The sequence below is a fragment of the Wyeomyia smithii genome, chromosome 3, assembly GCF_029784165.1.
Source record: "Wyeomyia smithii strain HCP4-BCI-WySm-NY-G18 chromosome 3, ASM2978416v1, whole genome shotgun sequence".
NCBI lineage: Eukaryota > Metazoa > Arthropoda > Insecta > Diptera > Culicidae > Wyeomyia > Wyeomyia smithii.
Window position 1 is genome coordinate 120,212,731 of NC_073696.1, and position 20,748 is coordinate 120,233,478.

The following is a 20,748-nucleotide window of genomic DNA, read 5'->3' on the forward strand; positions in this document are numbered from 1 at the left end:
CTGCTATAGTTCTCAATGAGCATTATAAAAATGTGGAATCAGTCGTCTGTATCGAAAAACAAGGGAATATCCTCTTGGTTTATCTAAGGCTTGTTCTGACGTTTTTTTTATATGAACCTAAAACCAAAAAAAAAACAAACATTGATAGTTTTTTTAAGTCTAAATCACACCCTCAACCCTTGTTCATTTTTCACGAATCCTCGAAAATAATTCCATACATCGTCTACTTTACAACTTAAAATGTTAGTCATAAGACGAAAAATGTAATTAGTTCATAAAGTAATCCCAGTATAACGGAACTTTTCCGTTAGATTTCGGGGAAGGTTCGCAATTAACTGAATCGTCTAGTCGACTCTCTCCATCAGATATAGTAAGTCGCTACACAAATTGTGCGAGCGGCAATCTCCAAGTTACAAAAATAACTTCCACAAGGCAGTGTGTGTGGTTGATCGAGGCGTACTTGAAACAAGGCACAATAGTGAAGGGTGATCGATATTAGTCATAGAGGAAACTACTTTCCCAGTAGTTTAATTGGTCAAACCACCATGTCGAAGACATCGGAGGTTGCGGGTTCGAGTCCCGTCTGGACGAGGGAAATTTTGTCTAAGCCTAAATCACACCCTCAGCCCTTGTTCATTGTTCGCATCCTCGAAACAAAAATATATTATTGCCTACTTTACAACCATTGATAGTTGTTTGAATACGGAAAAATAGAAAAATCATTTCCAAAAAAACTTCTACAATATAGGGTAAGGAACGGCTTAAGCAGTAGCGCCTATTTTAATCAGTCGTAGAAAACAGGCCTCAAACTCCTGCTTTTTGATCAATATCGACAATTTCAATAATGGAAATGAAAACTTTGATTGTCTAGCTGTCTTACGAATATAAGAAATACCGTTATTCACAAAGAAATCTGTGAACAAACATCATTTGAAACAAATCGACCTATATTGCAGTCATTCAAGAGCCACTTCGGGTGCTGCAAAAAAAACCGCCTGCAAAATAGATGGAAACTGCTTACAATAGGTTCTGGGTGATTGGAATAGTGTCCCTCGAATGGATTATTGTTAAAGTTTGCTAACTTAGTTTTACAATCTGGAAACAAGTTCTGACAGAGAAGACGATGAAGAACAGATTGATATACTACTGTTTGAATTTCACCCAACACATTTCGAGTATTTCACCTGAATACACAGGCAATTCCTAAAGCTGCTTAGAATATGTTCCCTACCCTATGTTGTTTTTTTAAATAACAAAATTTTAATCTACATCTTGCCGAATATATACTATATCGGAAAAACAAACCGTTCTGCCTCTAAAAATATTTATTTTTAATAAACACTCAACCTAGGCAATAATTTTATTCACGACAGCAAAAAGTTTTTTAAAGTGACCTAGGCAAAATTAGATAATAATTTTGATAATAATTTTCTCCTTCAAAAAAAATGTATATCCATGCATATTTTTTAGAAAATTGTAACTTTTTTAGTTTTTATTTCCTTATAACGTGTTAGGAAAAAAATCAAATTGGTCTACGATTTCGAAGTGCTGCACAAATCGAAAAATCCCTTTCGACAAAATGAAGATCCACTTTTATATAACTGGTAACACAAACAGTCGATTCTGTCAAGTGACGCTTAGTTGGGAAAAAGGCGTGGTCGGAAGAAGATCGTCGTAAATTGATTTGCAATTTTCGTGAGCGAAATAAAGAAAAATATAAAAGTGAAGAGTTCCACTATCCTAAAGATCTTGGATATAGAAAAAAACATTCATATACATCATTGACAAACTCTTCGAGAATGGAAATACCTTCAAAAAAAAAAATCTGGTTCCGGACGAAAATGCACTTTGCAAGAGAGCAAAATTCGAGTGAAGTTGAGGGCGGAAGCGCCTAGTCGGTCGGCGTAATCATATCGTGAGCAAAAACCTTTCTTTCTTTGAAATATGATTATTTTTAATATTGAATTTTGAATATTTCTAATCATTCAAAACCATTGTTAGTTAAACCCTTTTCAAGAAATTGTTGTGATAAAAAAATACTAGTGGCACAAAATGACAGCCTATAGGAACATCTGTGCAAAATTTCAGCCAAATCGGGAAAAGTGGATCAGAACCATTCCCCGATGTTACTTGAAACTGCTCACATACTATATATAAAAAAAAAAAAACAAACAAACAAAAAACAGGGGAAATGGAATCTTCCACAAAATCAGTCGCTCTGGTTTTTCATTTTTTTGCAATCAATATTGGTGAAACTGAGCAACTCGAGTCCACGTCATTATCGGAATGTGTGTAAAAATGTCAACACATGTCGGGTTCATAAGACAAAATAGGGGAAAAATAAACATCGCTATAACTTCGTTACGCAACGTAATTGCGCAGTCAGAACATTATGATTGATTGTGTTTTGCGAAGGAATTCGGATCTGATCATTGAATATGTTAATGCAACTGAATTCGATTACAAGATTGCCTTGGAAATAAGGGAGTGAAAATGTGGATTGTTTGCTAATTGCAATTATTGTTTAATTTTATTGATAATAAAGACACAGTTGATACAAAAGATCAGTTAATTTCATTATAAAATCCTCTTCTAAACGTAAATCTCAGCTAAAAGCAACTTGCTGCTACGAATAAAAAATAAACATTGGTATTTTAAACTTTTCTTTTCATTTTCGGTGAGGATTGACGATCATATCACTTGTCAAAATTGTTGTTAGTAATGATTACAATTCACAAGCAATTAACAGCATGGGAAACATATATATGGGTCATTCCATGTCAAGTGTCCGAGGAAATGCATCGACCATCTCCGATTTCGACCAAAATTTGTGAGTCGATGTATTTTGGGCCGGAACTTATAAGTAAAAAGTGTTGTACCGATTGGTGGACTCCTCGGCCAATGGAACTGCCTCCACTTTTTGCGAATTTAGCAAAACACTTTTTTTATTTTGTGAATATCTCGGGACCCTGAAGAGCTACAGGTGATATTGACATGTCATTTTGAAGGGTTTTAGATGTAGAATCGAACTACGTGATCATTTTTTTTCTGCAGTGTTGCCAATATTGCATTTTTTCCGATTCAAAACTTAATTTGCAATTTCCTCAAAATACCACCCCCCCCCCCTTCGATTTTGATTTTGACCACGCCAATATGTTTAGCAGACGATTTTACATAGGAATCACTTATCAGCAAAAAACAAAATGTAGCGTTCCAGAGATACAGCATTTTCAAAATTGCAAGATTTTGGATTTTGTCTACGCACGAAAGCACTTCTACATAAATTGCTGCAATCTTAATGGTATCCTAGTAGGCGTTTGTGTAATCGAAGAGATGTACCTTAGAAGAGCATCCTTTAATGATGTAACGCAAAAAATCCCGCTCTAGAATCATTTTCACGAAAGGTTACAGGAGAGTTTTGGCTACACTTTTCGTATTTAAATTCAAACTGTTTTTTGTTAAATGTAGACTTTAGTCCATGATTCGAATTTTTAAACCACCTTGTGACATTGTTAATAACGTGAAAAAAATGCTGATTTCAGATTTCATTTCATAATTTTGCATATTTACATTCAAGACCACATGTTCAAACAAATCTGCGAACCGAATATCTTAATTTACTCATATCATAGCACGTCATAGAGCAAGTAAGCCTATCATAACATTCATCCGCCTATGTTCTTCTTCTCATTCTTCTTCTTACCCAGGATTAGAGCAGAGGTGGATTTTTCTGTTCTGTTTATTTGACACAGGCTTCGCAGTCACTGATTCCTTCTGATAATAACAGTCTTCTCCCGAGCCGGGACTCGAACATGCAACGACTAGCAGTTTTGTGACGAAATTTGACGAGGGGGAGGCTACGGGGTCAAGCCAAGCTACGTAGCAAATATGAAATTAAAAAATTTGGATTTATTCTAATTGTTTTTTTTTCACGGCTTCGTTTGTTTATGGTCATTTCATTTCTTTGTCTTGTCTTTTTCACTTATGTTTGTATGTTTGTATGTAATGTATGTTTTTAATAGTAAAATTTACAAAAAAAAAGTCATTGGTGTGAGGTGAGGGTGGTGGGGAGGGGGGGTTATGGGGTGAGGAGTTTGTTATAATTCTACGAAATTATGCATAGAGGTCTGACTTTGTGACGGAATGCTACGGTGGAAGAGGGGGAAAGGGGTAAAACAAAATTCAGAAAAAAACTACGTCATTTATGCATGCTCCCTTAGTAGCTAGTAAACCTCATTACGTAAGCTGCTGTGATAACCAATACCATTTTCCAGCGACACAAATTCGTTTTAAATACAATCCAATTAAACACACCATCTTCGAGAATGAAATGACTGCACCCCTGATGAGACATATTGTTTACAATTTTGAAATCATAGCAAACCTTAAATCAGGGAAAAAACATGACGATTCGCCTGTTAGGAAACGGTTTTAAATTGAGGGAGGATTATTTCTACAATGTGATAAACCAATAAAATGGAGATTCATGTGGAAAGTGTAACCAAAACTCTCTTGTAACTTTTCGTGAAAATGATTCTAGAACGGATTTTTTTGCGTTACATCATTAAAGGATGCTCCTCTAAGAAACAACTATTCTATTTCGCAAACACCTGCTAGGATACCATTAAGATTGCAGCAGTTTATGTAGAAGCGCTTTCGTGCGTAGACAAAATCCAACATCTTGCAATTTTGAAAATGGCTGTATCTCTGGAACGCTACATTTTGTTTTTGCTGATAAGTGATTCCTATGTAAAATCGTCTGCTAAACATGTTGGCGTGTTCAAAATCAAAATCGAAGGGGAGGTATTTTGAGGAGATTGCAAATTAAGTTTTGAATCGGAAAAAAATGCACTGTTGGCAACACTGCAGAAAAAAATTGATCATGTAGTTCGATTCTGCATCTGAAACCCTTCAAAATGACATGTCAATATCACCTGTAGCTCTTCAGGATTCCGAGATATTCACAAAATAAAAAAGGTGTTTTGCTAAATTCTCAAAAAGTGGAGGCAGTCCCATTGGCCGAGGGGTCCACCAATCGGTACAGCACTTTGTACTTATAAGTTCCGGCTCGAAATACATCAACTCACAAATTTTCGAAATCGTCGAAATCGGAGATGGTCGATGCATTTCCTCGGACACTTGACATGGAATGACCCATATGGAAACATAACTGGAATGGATCTTTCGAGCGCCCGGTCGGTTATAGTTACTCTTATTACCAGCAATGGGCAATAGCGTCAATTCGTTAGGTAGTAGAAACAAGCCAGGCTCTAATTAGTGCTAATTTAACACGTCAAGTTAAAAAAAAGATTGATTGATTTAGTCGACGAAGGTGCAGGACCAGTTCCAGCACCCGACTGATGGCGCCACAGATTGCTCTAGGCGAACCACGCACGATCGGCAAAGCTTCATAAGTTCAGAGAAAGTGAACCGGCGTCGTCAGCAAGATGCGCGATCGTTTCTTGTGTCATCTTCCTCCCAATCGCGACTCCATGTAAATTTGGAATGTGAAAACGATTCTAAACAGGTTTTTTGTCATGTTACTTAAAATAAACATTATATCTAGTGAGCCCCCAAGCTTTGCGCTTTCGAACCTCACCCGGTTTTCGCAACTCTAATGATGTTTTGTTTCTTTAGAGGCCACAATATAATATAATTTACAATTACAGTGGTCATGAAAGAGTACTACAAATGCAACGGAAAAATATGTGTCGTTGTTTTCTTGCTGTCGCAATGTTTTATAATTGCATAAGTGTATTTCGTGAATCATTAAATATTAACAGTGGTAGCTTGTACGTAACTTGTGTTTATGATAGAACACAGTGCAGAAAACAACTTTGAAAATAAGAATTGTGAGAAGCGGTTCTGTATCAGTGACACGTGGACACGATATTTATTCCAAAAATTAAAATCTCCGCAAAAATTAGTTGGAGCGCAATGTTTCTCGCACCTTGTAGAGAATGTCGCAGTTGTCCAAAAGTTTCATCCAGTCCTCGCACATACTCAACCCTGGCCCTCTTTTAAAGTATTGCAGAGTACTCAGATGACCAACAATATCACCAAGTAAGACCCCTTCAGGGTGCTTTCTTAGCTTTCACAGTTATAGGAGCTCCGAAGAGATTATTCTTTGTGCAAGCATGGTATGAATCCAGTTAACTATGCACCCGAAGCATACTCTTCTTCATCGCAATCGCCATATGGAAGAGTAGGTCGTGTTATCGAAAGCAGCATAGTGCAATTTTTTTTTTTTTTCACTGAAAGAGATCTTTCAATTTTTGTTACCAGCATATGAAGGCTGTTACTGTAGAGGTACCTGTTTGATATGCAAATTGAATTTCAGATAAAGGGTATCCATGCATGTAAGTTGTATTTAGATATTCCTTTAGTACTCTTTCCATTGTCTTCAGCAGGGTCGAAGACAAGCTCAGTTTTGGGGTTATTTCTATCTCTATTGCCCGTTTTTGCTATAAAGATAACCCGCACTGCCCTACTTTTCAACGGAATGAAGTTAAATCTTATACTAGCCTTTAAAATCTTCGTTAGTAACGGTATCAATGTTGCCTCACCTTTTTGAAGTAACGCCGACTTGATAGATCTCACAGTATTTTCCACTCTGGTCGACGTGGAAATATCGTCTTGTATGTTAGAAGTTGAGACATCTTTTCTTTCAGATTCCTACAGAATCTTCGGGGGGTAAAACTTTTTGAAATCAAGTTGAAGATGCTTGATAAACATTAAAATAACTTGCATGTAATTTGGAGCGAGTTGTGAGTTATTTTAGAGGCCAATTCTAAAATTATCCATATTAGACTTGCACAGAAAACGGCTAAATCCCAGAAAGTTAATTTTTGTAAAAAAAAATTTTTCGAGATAACATCAGATCTCGATGTCGAAAAAAAAAATGTGATTTTCCCAATTTCATGTAGTCGCCCTTGTCCGATTCAGCTGAAATTTCGAACAGGTCATTTTTTTGGGTCAATAAACAAAAATATACATGGTCAATTTTTGAAATTCGATGATGATTTTTTTTCCATAGTCATTGTCACCCTATTATAGGTATTATGATTGAAAATCGATTTTTAGCTTACTCTTGTCCACTTATCAACCATTTCTACCGCTTTTCTGGTTAATTCTGTTTTTGATACCACTTTAAGCACGTTTAGCCCATTTCTAGTCATTAGTCTTTGTAAATTATATGAATGTTATTATCGTTTTTATTTTCTATTTTGTTCTCCACTGTGTCTATAAAATAGTTTTTATTTTTCGGACTTAATTAGGATTATTTTTATGTTGTTGTTTTAATGAATTTTGAGTTTAATTTGAGACACGTTTTTGATAGTAGGTTTCGGCATTTTTCTAACGTAAGGTAAATTTAAGCTCCTTTTTTTTATTTTCCTGTTTTCCTTAGAACTTTTTTTTTTTCTTCATCTATAGTTTATTTGACACGGCACAAATACAATTCAATGTTTAACGGCGCCAATTATATCTGGTAGCTTACTTTCTAAAGTATCTTAATAACTAAAAGCAAATGTTTTATCCTCGCTGCCGACTACGAGCTGAAACTAAATCTAACTTAAAGCTAGAATATTTTGCATTAAAAGCACAGGTTTGCTGTTTGATTGTTTTCATTGCCATAGGTAAGCAGCATATTAAATTTGTTCCGCTGCTGGGCCAAGATATTACGGACTGGCATATTGGGTTGTTTCTATCGGGCCTTGAGAGTATCGTGCGGGTCTGATTGCTGTTTCCGGATCCGGGGTCTTAACGTGTTCTTGTCGTTTGGTCGGATGTAGGCGGAAGGGGATAGGACTAAACTGGGGCGTGGATGGATTTCAGGAAAACGTATATAAGGGACATGTAGGATAGGTCACGGCTCGCCAAGACATCACGAACAGGAACAGCCGGCTGCCTACCTTCGACCTGCAGGAAAGCTATTAATCTAGACCTGGCGTCACGGTGTACAGGGCATGACCAAACCACGTGCTCTATGTCGTGATAACCTTCACCACAGGCACAGATACCACTCTCCCCGAGCCCAACACGACGGAGATGCGCGTCAAATCTATAGTGATTGGACATAAGCCGTGACATCACGCAAATGAAATCCCGACTTACATCCAACCCCTTGAACCACGGGTTCGTCGATACCTTGGGGATTATGGAATGTAACCACCTTCCCAGTTCCCCCTTGGTCCAAGAATTTTGCCAACTGATGATCGTATTCTGACGTACAAATGCGAAAAATTCATTAAAGGCAATTGGTCTTTCATAAATATCACCGTTTGTTGCGCCCACCTTAGCCAAAGAGTCCGCTTTCTCATTACCCGGTATCGAGCAGTGAGAAGGGACCCACGCTAAGGTAATCTGAGTAGATTTTTCGGATAAAGCACTCAGATGTTCCCGTATTTTCCCCAGGAAATACGGAGAGTGCTTAACATCTTTCATCGATCGGAGAGCCTCAATGGAACTGAGACTGTCCGTAAAGATGAAATAATGGTCCGTGGGCATTTTTTCGATATGAATTGCAGCTAATTCTGCGACGTAAACAGAAGCAGGATTATCGAGCTTATGGGAGACGGTTAAATTGTTATTGAAGATACCGAAGCCAGTGGACCCATCAAGAAGTGATCCGTCAGTGTAGTACATATTGTCGCAGTTGATGTTTCGATATTTATTGGAAAAAATTTTGGGGATCTGCTGCACGCGTAAATGATCCGGGATTCCACGAGTTTCTTCTATCATGGATGTATCGAAAAACACAGTAGAATTAGAAGTATTTGATAAGTCGACACGATTTGGAATATTCGAAGAAGGGTTAATATTTTGGGACATGTGATTGAAATACAATGTCATAAAACGGGTTTGAGAATTAAGTTCGATTAACCTTTCAAAATTTTCAACCACGGGACGGTTCAAGACCTCACATTTGATTAGAATACGAGAAGACAGGCTCCAGAAGCGGTTTTTCAATGGAAGTACTCCAGCTAAGATCTCCAAACTCATCGTATGGGTCGATTGCATGCAACCCAAGGCGATACGCAAACAACGATATTGTATTCGCTCCAGTTTGATCAAATGTGTGTTTGCTGCGGAGCGGAAGCAGAAACACCCGTACTCAATAACAGACAGTATCGTTGTTTGGTTAAGCCTTATAAGGTCTCCTGGGTGGGCTATCCACCATTGTCCGGTTATTGTACGAAAAAAATTCACTCTTTGTTGGCATTTTTTCATCAGATACCTCACGTGACAACCCCAGGTGCCTTTAGAGTCGAACCAGACACCAAGATATTTGTGTACCAAAACCTGAGAAATCGTTTTACCCATTAATTGTGTTTGAAGCTGAGCAGGTTCATGCTTCTTAGAAAAAACTACTATCTCAGTCTTCTCCGGAGAGAATTCGATACCTAGCTGTAAAGCCCAAGCAGACAAATTGTCCAAGGTATCTTGCAATGGTCCTTGCAAATCGGCAGCTTTGGCTCCTGTAACAGAGATTACACTGTCGTCTGCAAGTTGTCTTATCGTGCATGAGTTTGCCAGACATTCGTCGATGTCATTTACATAAAAGTTGTGAAGAAGGGGGCTTAAACATGAGCCCTGGGGAAGACCCATGTAGCTAATGCGAAAAGTTGCCAAATCGCCGTGCGTGAAATGCATGTGCTTTTCAGACAACAAATTGTACAAAAAATTGTTCAAAATTGGAGAAAATCCTTGTCGGGGAAGTTTACCCGATAGAATGTCAATAGAAACGGAATCAAAAGCCCCCTTAATGTCCAAGAACGCAGACGCCAATTGTTCTTTGCGAGCATACGCCAGCTGAACATCTGTTAAAAGCAGCGCAAGACAATCATTCGTCCCTTTGGCAAGGCGGAAGCCAAATTGAGTATCCGATAGTAGGCCATTTGATTCGACCCAATGGTCCAAACGACGGAGTATCATTTTTTCCATCAATTTCCGGATACAGGATAGTATTGCAAATCGGCCTATAAGAGTTGTGATCAGAAGCTGGTTTCCCTGGTTTTTGGATGGCGATCACCTTCACTTGCCTCCAATCCTGCGGTACAATGTTTTGCTCCAGGAACTTATTGAACGAGTTCAACAAGCGCCTCTTGGCATTGCCGGGTAGATTCTTGAACAAGTTGAATTTGATTCTATCTAACCCAGGCGCGTTATTGTTACAGGACAGGAGGGCAACTGAAAATTCTGCCATCGTAAAAGGTGATTCTATCGCGTCGTGGCCCGGAGACGCATCGCGAACAATATTTTGCTTAGGAACAGAGTCCGGACATACTTTCCTGGCAAAATCAAATATCCACCGACTTGAAGACTCCTCGCTTTCGTTGACCGTTACGCGATTCCGCATTCTTCGGGCTGTGTTCCAAAGAGTGCTCATCGATGTCTCCCTCGACGTCTCGTTCACGAACCGACGCCAATATCCGCGTTTCTTTGCTTTAGCCAAACTTTTAAGCTTGGTATCAAGCTCCGAATACCGTAAATAGTCGCCAGGTATACCTCCATTCTGGAAGGCCAAAAACGCGTCGGATCTTTGCGTGTAGACATCGGAGCACTCTTGGTCCCACCACGGAGTGGGAGGCCGTTCTTTGATCGTTACGCCGGGATATTTCTTCGTTTGGGCTTGCAACGCGGCCTCGAGAATCAAGCCCGCGAGGAGGTTGTATTCTTCAAGTGGTGGATGATGTTGAATCGACTCGACCGCTTTTGAAATCATTTCCTCGTATAACTTCCAATCGACATTCCGTGTGAGGTCATACGGAATGCCAATTGGTCGCATGCGAGTTGACCCGTTATTGAAATCAGAGACGTCTTGTCCACCTGTTCAAACTGTTCATAGGACAGGTAGACAATCTCAGACAAAAAGTTAACCATTTCACATTTTTGGAGTGGATGAAAAGTCATCGATAGTAATTTATTTGTAATTGTAATGTTATCCCGAACATGCTTATTCTGTTGTCAACTGTGTTGTCAACAGTGTAATCTTATGCGCCGTGAAGAATGTAACCTGATGAGCTACACTTCAAACTACGCCATACACCTCACACGCAACGCAACCCACACTCAGTAATGACTACCGTTTGTTCAGGCCTTTCATTTAAACCGAGCGTCGTTCACACTTCTCTGCGACAGGGCAAACGCAGTCTGTTATGTTCACCACTACTAATGCAACGCCTTGCGTAAAAATGACATTTTTGGTTCAAACTCATTGTTGAACGAAAAGCCGATAGCAACGAGAGAAGACATTCTTTATACACCCTCTCTTCAGTGTCTTTTCACTTGTTTCGTTTTGCCTTTCTGTTTCTTCTCACGACACGACATCATTAAAATTTGAGAGAGTCCATGTGGCCGCGAGAGTACGCGGATTTCAATTTTCAGAGCTTTCGTAGCAGATTCATTATTTTTCTGGATGTGGTGGTGTTCTTTGGTTTTCATTCAAGCCTTTTCATCCATTTTGTTCATTCGAAAACTTGAACGTCGTATAGCCCGTATAGTACACATTTGTCTTTTTACGCGCTGCTCACTTTCTAGTTTTAAATTTTATCATCGTCTAAGGAAACGATTTAGCATCGAACAAAAATTCAATAAATAAAGCTAGGTTCTTTACTCACGTGAAGAGTTTAAAGGCAAAAAGATAATAAACATAATTTCGACTTTCGTTAGAAAAAGCCTGCAAAAAGTTTATTCTGAAACGCTTTAGCTGGCAGAATGATCTGGCATTGCCTAACACAACGGCATCCGTTGAACGAACTTTATCAGTTCTGTAGGGCCAAAATCGGTCATAGTTATTGAGAATCATGATAATAGCTGTGGAAAACAGATTTCCTCTATAAAATGAAGCAGATATCATTATTCTACGTAGAAATTATCAAAAATTAGCGCTCATAATAGACAGTAGGACTCCTTTGCTATATAGGTAAATAAAACTGGTCAAATCTTTTTTCACAATACTATTGTTTCAATGTTGCGAAAATTGATTGAACAGGTAGCCCACTTGGCCACGCGTCGCCTCTGATTGAAATAAGAATAGGCAAATGGTCGGATCGAGGATTACCTTCCATGTGCAATCCAACCGTAGCGACGTCGAACATAAGGATAGATCCAAAGCGCTTGGGCGCGCTGGAGGTTTCGGGATACGTGTCATTTCACCGTTGTTTAAAATAGTCATGTCGAAGTCATCGCAAAGGTTATAGATTAAAAAGGAGCGGTTATCATTGTAAGGGGAACCCCAAGCCACACCATGAGAGTTGAAGTCTCCCAAAATCAAACGTGGCGAGGGAAGAAGTTCTATTAAATCAAAGAGCAGCCGTTGCCCAACCTGTGCTCTGGGAGGAATATATATTGAGGTAATACAAAGCTCTTTACCTTCTATTGTCATTTGACATGCGACAACTTCGATGCCTGGAATCGAGGGGAGGTTAATAAGATAGAAAGAATAGCACTTTTTAATCCCTAAAAGTACTCCTCCATATGGGGTGTCTCGATCAAGGCGAATAATATTAAAATCATGGAAGTTGAGATCAATATGTTGAGATCAATATAAATGCAACGCATTTGTTTTTATTTATCAAAACTTTAAACGAATCAATTTTTGGTAAAATACTTCTACAATTCCACTGTAAGACAGAGATAGAATCCTTCATATACGCAGTTTAATTAGGCATCGAAGGATACAATCGCTGCAAGGAGGGGCCATTGGGCAGTCAACTGCTTCAAAAATGACCTAACTGTTGGGAGAAATGCTGTAAGAAAAATTTTAATTGGATCGGGTACATTGAAATTTTCAAAAATCCAGTCCACAATGTCAGAAAATTTCACTAATCCAGAGTTTGTTTCATCAACTGGATGTGCAAAAGGAACAACTGGGGTTTTAGATGTTCCTGGCAGTGCTGGGAACTCCTTCTGGGACTTTAAATTTGCAAGCCCAGGAGGAGTTTGCTTCGGTTTTTCCTCAGCACTGTTTGGTTTGTTTGTACTTTTCATTTCACTTTGGGAAATCTTAGGACCTTTACGGGGAAGTTTAGGAGAAGAAACATTTTTCCTCTTCCTAGACTCCCCAGGATTGGCATAAGATGTTCCCGCTAATTAATCGTCAGAATCGGTTTCATCAGAGGACAACAGATCAAAGGGGTTCGATGTTATGGTAGAAGTGGTCACGGTCTTCTTCAGCATCTCAGCGTAAGAACGCTTTGAACGCCCCTTAAGTGACCGCTTGATTTTATCTCTGCGCTGCATGTACACCGGGCATGTGGAGAGCTCATGCTGGTTTTCCCCACAGTGAATACATTTTTCAGCATTAACACTGCAAGAATCTTCCGCATGAGTCTCCCCACACTTGCTACATCGTGCCTTATTGCAGCAGTAGGCGGCTGTGTGGCCTAACTGCTTGCAATTGGTGCAATTCATAACGCGGGGTACATACAATCGTACAGGCAGACGAACCCGGTCGATCGAGACGTGGCTAGGGAGTGCAGATCCGGCAAACGTAACGCGAAACGAGTCTGACGGAGTGTAAACTTTTTTACCGCCGACGAGAGACATGGACCGCAATTGCTTACAATCCAAAATCTTCGCCTGTGTTTCGGTATTTTTGAAGCAACCGGTTGCGCTTTTTAGGATACACTCGACAGACAGACTCGAATGGGTTATGACACCGTCGATCTCCACGTCTCGTGCGGGTATGTAAACGCGATACTCGCGTGTGAAGAGCTCAGAGCAAGCGATAGCATTGGCCTGTGCCAGATCACTGACCACGACACGGAGCTTGTTAGGTCGGACCTTGGAAATTTCGTTCACGGCTTTGTACCCCTTCGTCAGGTCTTTAGAAATTTGCAGTATGTTTAATCGCTTTGAATTCACTCCTGCCTTTGGACGAAAATAAACAGTATAGCTGCCCTGTTGAGATCCGTCCGGGTAAAGCCTGGGGCGAGGGGGGACTGGAGAATGAACAGGGGAGGGGGTAACAGAAGGCTCAGGGTCAGGGGGGTTCGGGGATGGTGGCACGGGAGGCGAGGGATCTATATCCATCGCGCTAAATGTAGCGCACTAGCGCCGACAAGAACACGTACCTCTTTACTTCTTCCTTCCAGCAGTGGTTGTTCGATCATTCGAAGCTGCACCCAGAGCAGCCAGCAGCACCAGTACAGCAGCACCAATACAGCCACCAGCAGTGAGCCGGGTGTGAGATCACTCAGCACAGCGGCACGACTCGACTGTCAACTGATGGCCTTGAACTCGAAAGATCTATTCACTGTGCACAGATCAAAACTGCAGCTGGTATTTTGCACCAATACAGCCAAAGTTGCGAGCCGGGTACAGAACGTAGCGACACAACTCACAATCTAGTTGGCCTTTAGCGCGAATACTACACTCTTTTGTTTGGCTATTCGTACACACGGACCGGATTGTAATAGAACGACCACTTTGCACGTCCGTTTCTGTCGAGTGTTCGACGCGGAATGATCCTTAGAACTTGTTGAATTGAAATTGGTTTAGCTTTTTTTATTGTTAGTTTCTGTTGGAAATGTTTTTAGCTAGTTTTTTTCTCGGAATGTTGGTCTCATGCAATTAAACTTGGTGCATTTATGTTGTTTTATCCTTTTCTAGTTTTTAGAAAAAAAATTTTCTTCAACTTCTACAGGAGCTTCCAGCGATATTTAACTAACTATTGAAACCATTTTATTTTTGGTCTCTTATTCGGTTAGTTCGAGCGGTTTACAACTTTATGAGAAGTAAACTTTGGCCTCCAATTTTGTTTTATCAGAATTCAATTTAGTGTATATTTTGAAGTCTATTGTGTTATTCTTGGGAATTTTAAAGTGTTTTTATACATTATTTGTATATATATATATATATATATATATATATATATATATATATATATATATATATATATATATATATATATATATATATATATATATATATATATATATATATATATATATATATATATATATATATATATATATATATATATATATATAAGTAATGCTCGAATGGTTACGAGTATTATAAAAAAATATTTATTCACGTTTAAGACCGATTACAATAGAACGCACGCTTAAGACTAACTCGATATTCCTATCGCTAAACCTTTTATTAACTAAATCTACCTAGTCAGCACAACCAATATCGTTCGATGGGTCCTCCACGTTGGTACTCGTTGGTCGTGTCTACGTTGCCTTCCTGGGTTGTTGCTACGCTGGATTCTTCCTGGCTCATCATTTCTACGGTGCATCGATCGTTGCGTCCGATCGATGGGGCAAGTTGGCGTTGGTCGTCTCGATGTAGTTACCCTGGCTGTTGCTACGCTGGTTTCTCCTGGCTCATCAATTCCCTGGCGCATCGGTTGCTGTGGTCGATCGATGCGGCGTGTTGGCATGGTCGGATGGGCTCGTCTTTTCATAACGTATATATATATATATATATATATATATATATATATATATATATATATATATATATATATATATATATATATATATATATATATATATATATATATATATTCCTTTCAGTTGTCTGGGACTATGAAATTATTTACTGGTTTGAAGAGGAGTTAGAACTAATATATGATTAACATTTCAGCTCTTTTTTAAACAAAATTCCCAGCGTCACTTGAAATCGTTTTTGTTTTTAGTGTCTTCCAACTCCGGAATCATTTACAGCAAAATTTGGAATCAATTTTTGGTTTGCCCTTCGCTGTTCTTTTGGTGCGTTTTCCAGCCCTGCTAGACTAAATTTTGATAGGATTCTTTTCATTAATGGTTTTTCTGGTCTAGTAGACGGCTTTGGACTGAATTTAAAGTTAATTTTGTTATTGATTTGCTGATAATTCTATGTTTAATTACTAAATAAACCACAGAAGCAAAGATTTTTAACTTTTCATTGGGGCCATTCACATTTCATGTGGACAGATTCTTGACGGCTTGTGAAATCTTCCCCCTTCGTGGAAGACCGCCCATAGAAATTTTGTAAATTTGCTATGAACCGTGGGTATTTTACAAACCAAAGTCCGTAAGCTCCCCGTGAAATGTGGATGGCCACATGTACAAAGAGAGGGGTTAGGGGTTTGGTCAATGTCCGCTGGGATGACGGCGGGAGGGAGTCTAAAATGACATTTTTAGATTCCATATTAGATGTAGACGGCCCCTTAATTCATAAGTTGAATGAGTTGCTGTTATAAATAGGTTTGCGAGTTTTTTTTTGTTTTGTTTTAAAGAGGCTTTGCCTAATTTGGCATTCGCCTCGTTTGCGAGTTTAAAAATGCCAAGATGTTCGAAAGGCTTGGTACTGTTCGGTTGTTCTGCTATTGTTTCGCACGAGTTTTTTATTTATATTGCGAGCAAGATAAACTTGAAATATTTTTTACTCCCTGTGCTTCGCAAAGGGGCTGCAGAGCTCTTTGTGTTTATCAAAAGGGGCCGCAGAGCAAAAAAGGTTGGGAATCACTGCTATAAAACCATTTTTTTCGAATTTTATTTCATTGTAAAAGAAATTCTACTCTATTTCGTAAATCAATCTGTACCGATCATTCCCGATTTTACTACTAGTCGATTGCTTATGCTAGAGATGATGAAAAACGGAAATACCTTTTCCTATTTAGTTCTACTATTTTAGAATTAGCGGTTATCTTCATTATTAGCGATGTGCGCCAATATTTATTTTTCATTAATACAGCCCATATCCCAAAATTATGATTAGGGATTGAAATTATCAAATCATATTATCAATGAAAACGCAACTGCGACTCGTAACAACAGAAACCTGCTCGATTCCGATCTGCTACACTCCTCATTTCACGAGGCAGGCTCAACTCGTTCACCGCGGTAATGATTCGGCTACTATGTACATACATATTCGCTGAACGATACTTAAAAAAAAATCTTTCACTTCACCAAGTCGTTGCCCGGACGCACCCACCGCACCAACCGGCTGCAGACAGATGTGTGTCAATCAGTGAAATGATCACGCTGCCGCTGCTGGCGGCGACGGTGGTGTTGGTTGTGGTTATCTGGTACAGCCTTGGTTGTGTAAGCAGGGTACCACAAAAGAGGAGCTGTGATCGTCATCTTTCCAGTTCAGAATCCTCTTGATACAACACTTCAGGACTGCGAAAGTTTCTATTATCAGAGCACAACACAATTGCATTTTAAACCCTAGCTACACTTCTGTCGGGTTCACTGTTTGACGAGTGTGTACATTTGTCGCTTCGTTCTGGTAAACAGAAGATTTGCGCGAATGACGTAAAATGTGCAAAAAATGTAATAAAAAAAAAGCTCTAACGACCGTTTTATGGTGAATATTCTACTTGTATTGATCACATTTCAATGTTGCAATATAATTAGTAAGCAAAACTGTTTAATTCACAGTTTACAGTTCCCAAATTACTGTTAACGGGGCTTCAACGTTTAGGCTAGGCTTCAATCAGCTCTAGTTTTTTTACTGTATCGAATCCAGTTGTTTTCGCGAAGTTAAATTTGGAAAACTCATTGAAAATCTTGATTCCAAGATACACGATTTATGAGTGAAGAAGTTTTAAAATAGGTCGATAATTATAAATTGGTGATTCCGAAATAGAGAATCGTGTAAATTGCTACCATGAACCACGACTTTTAACCGAGACAAAATTCTCTTTCGTCGCATAAGCATATTAACACGTTTAGTCATAAATTGATGGTAATTAATGATATAAATACCACTATTAAATAAACCTTCAAAATGCAAATCATCCGGTATTTCTGCAAAATAAAACTAAATTTCGATCCCGCTTGATTGAGAAACCCATTGAACTGTGAGTCCGCTACTGCTATTGCAGCCGCTTTAAGGGATCATATTGTTATTCATATTGCGCACATTTGCATCGAACGCACAGTTCCCTTTGTGCATGTTCGTCGTTGAACCTACGCCAAGTTCGGGCGGGCGGGCGGTGCGGCGTAGCGAATCTAAATACTCTCACCTGTTTTGGGCTGTTGCTCACCGCCGCTCGTGCATCCATAATTACCAGCAGTCAGCGCCTTAGTTTTGGTTTAATTATTTAAATTTAATATCTCTGATTACAATCTCAAAAAAAAAAAACTTGAACGATATCTTTCCAGACTAGGAAACAACATCATGATGAACGTTAACTAACCCACCGTGTTTTTTTTCGCCCGCTCCATTTTTTTCAGATATTAACGATCGAATCATCGCCATGGGCTATCCGGCTGAGCAGCTGGAATCACTGTACCGTAACAAGATCGAGGACGTGCAAAAGATGCTAGAGAAGAATCACGCTGGATGCTATAAGATCTACAACCTTTGCTCGGAGCGGAACTACAACCATGAGCGCTTTCCGGTAAGTCCTGCTTCGAGTGTAGCGTGCGTTACCCGAACACGCACACATACCCGCACATAGCATTAACCTTGGTCCAGTTTAGCACCGGTTGTTTACCGTCGCTAGAGGCTGCTTGGAATTTTACTATTTGCATATTTGAACGCTAAAGAACAAACATTGATACACCGCTAGTAATGATTGGTGTTTACTTGCGTGAGACTCTGGTCCAAAGATGCAAATATGTTGAATGTTCACAGTGAATCGCGAATCCCGCGTATTATTAACAATAGAGCTAACATACTGAGAATCTACTCGAAAACAATAATAATTTTTGTATGAACATTGCGTACAATACTGTTCGTCACCGATGACAATTCTCTGATTCGCAAAATCTTCCATCGTCGCTTCTAGCGGCACGTGGCGTTCCTCTCTACTAGTAGACATATAAAGTATAGCAGCGAAGCTCTTCGCTAGCGTGTTCGACAGTCAGCTGCACCCGGCAACCGTTGCGACTGTGCGAGGATTCCCGGTGAAATAATTTGATTGTTAAATAATCGTAATTGCGATAATTGATCGCCCCGAACGATCTGCTGCGTCATAATTGTTGGTGAGGCTGGCGGCAGCTTCTGGTAGTGCCGTTGATGAGTGACTGTTGCCGCTGCGCTGTGAATGTTGATGAGGATGATGCACTGATGAGGGGTAGAACGGTGGTCTGGAAACAACCGATAGAGGTGCGGATTTAGGCTTTAATATGCATATATGTTAGCCTTTATTCGATGGTGGTGAAACCTTTTCAAAGTCAACTAGCAGTGTGGTCGAATTTTTTGTTAGCAATTACTCAAACAATTCAGATCAGTCTTTCAGAAATGATTGCGAGCAAGCTTGATGTTTAAACAAAATTTTAGAAATAATTTGAAAATACCGATAGTGGTACCCAAATAAAATTCAAGTTTTACTCTTTTAAAAGTTTGCATAGCCTATTTCTCAATGTTACTATTTAAGCCATATAAATCATCTGAACCGCCTGATGAAACCGCTATAAGATTATTTTGAAACCGAGTACCATACTCTTGCATAGCGTATTAAGGCAATTTTAAAAATGACAATGAAAACTCTTTGAAATTATGTGGATGTAGGTGAATTCATAGTTCACAAGCAGCTCACATAATCTTTTTAAGAGTAGCATTGAATTTAGATAACCTTATCGCGCTTTGCTTCTATCCTCCGTGGGTCCAACTGATCTTTTTATTGCTTGATAGTAACCGCGGTGAGTTAGTTTGTTTTACTGATCCAAACAATCCTTAAAGCACAGTAAAGCATATTTTTATTTCAACTAGGGTATCTGTTACCGTAAGGAAGCGTGTTCATGTACTTGATTATGCAATCTATTCTGTTTCGATTGATTCTGATAGCAACACTGACGAAAAATGTGATATAAAGTGGATTTTTTCCGAACATATAAAAATAGGATGACACCCCGACTCACTGTTCGAGTGAATACTGTCCGTACTCACTACCGCTCGTTCGGACTTAAATAAGCGAAAGAGCAGACCTAGTAAACCAGTAGATAAGTCGTTTGTGTGCGAGAGGCCGCTGCTTCCGACGGCGGGTTGCGGTCGTTTCGGAGTGCGGACACCACGGCGGCTTAGTGCCGCCTTGTTACCTTGCTCTCGATTAAACGTCTTCGCCGCATGATATATTTACATTTGATCTACATACGCAGAGTAAAAAATATCTGAGTTTTTTTTTAACTAATGTATGCCTGAAGGGCACTGGGTACTGAAAATGCCACTGCGACAGTCTTACTGAATAAATCTGAGTTTAGTATATAATTCACTGAATGACGCTTTTTGTCAATCATCAAACGTGCAACATATTTTTCAATAGACATTTTGATGCAAAATGGATGTTGCAAACCCGGGACACATAGTCACGATAATTGGATCTCATGCGATCATACAACACCGCCTTGCGTCCATTCGGCCTCGCGTCTGTTATGCCTTGTGGCATTATACCTCGTATCCATTATGCCTCACATCTATTATGCCTCGCGTCTGTATACCCAGCATTGTCGTGTCCCGTCCCCTAATCTAATCCTTATAGATTTAAAAATTACTGAACATTTATATGTAATGGTTTTCGAGACTAAGATAGGTAATGAGGATAGTTAAGACGCTTCTGGAAGTGAGGGCTTCCATACAAATAAAATACAAGGTTCTGCATAACTCGAGAACTAATCAAATAAATGGAACCAAATTTAGCATATAGAAGTTTTTTGTATGCCTGAAGGGCATTGGGACTAAGAGAGCCACTGCGACCATCATATTGATTGTCTTTTGTGGCAGGCCCTGATTGCTGTACACAGAGTACGAGGTTACCGTAATTATTGATAGAGTAGGGTTGATTGGTAGTGATGCTGT

The 20,748-nt window shown here is 39.3% G+C and overlaps 1 protein-coding gene across 3 annotated transcripts in view; it reads left to right on the forward strand.

The window, feature by feature from the left end:
- The window catches only part of LOC129732659 (putative uncharacterized protein DDB_G0290989), a 74,890-nt gene that overhangs the window by 17,216 nt on the left and 36,926 nt on the right, over nt 1-20,748 (forward strand). For all 3 annotated transcript variants that reach the window (XM_055693725.1, XM_055693726.1, XM_055693724.1), the window contains exon 2: nt 18,183-18,349. In XM_055693725.1, the coding sequence (XP_055549700.1) occupies nt 18,183-18,349 (167 nt within the window). The remainder of the gene's footprint in view (nt 1-18,182; nt 18,350-20,748) is intronic.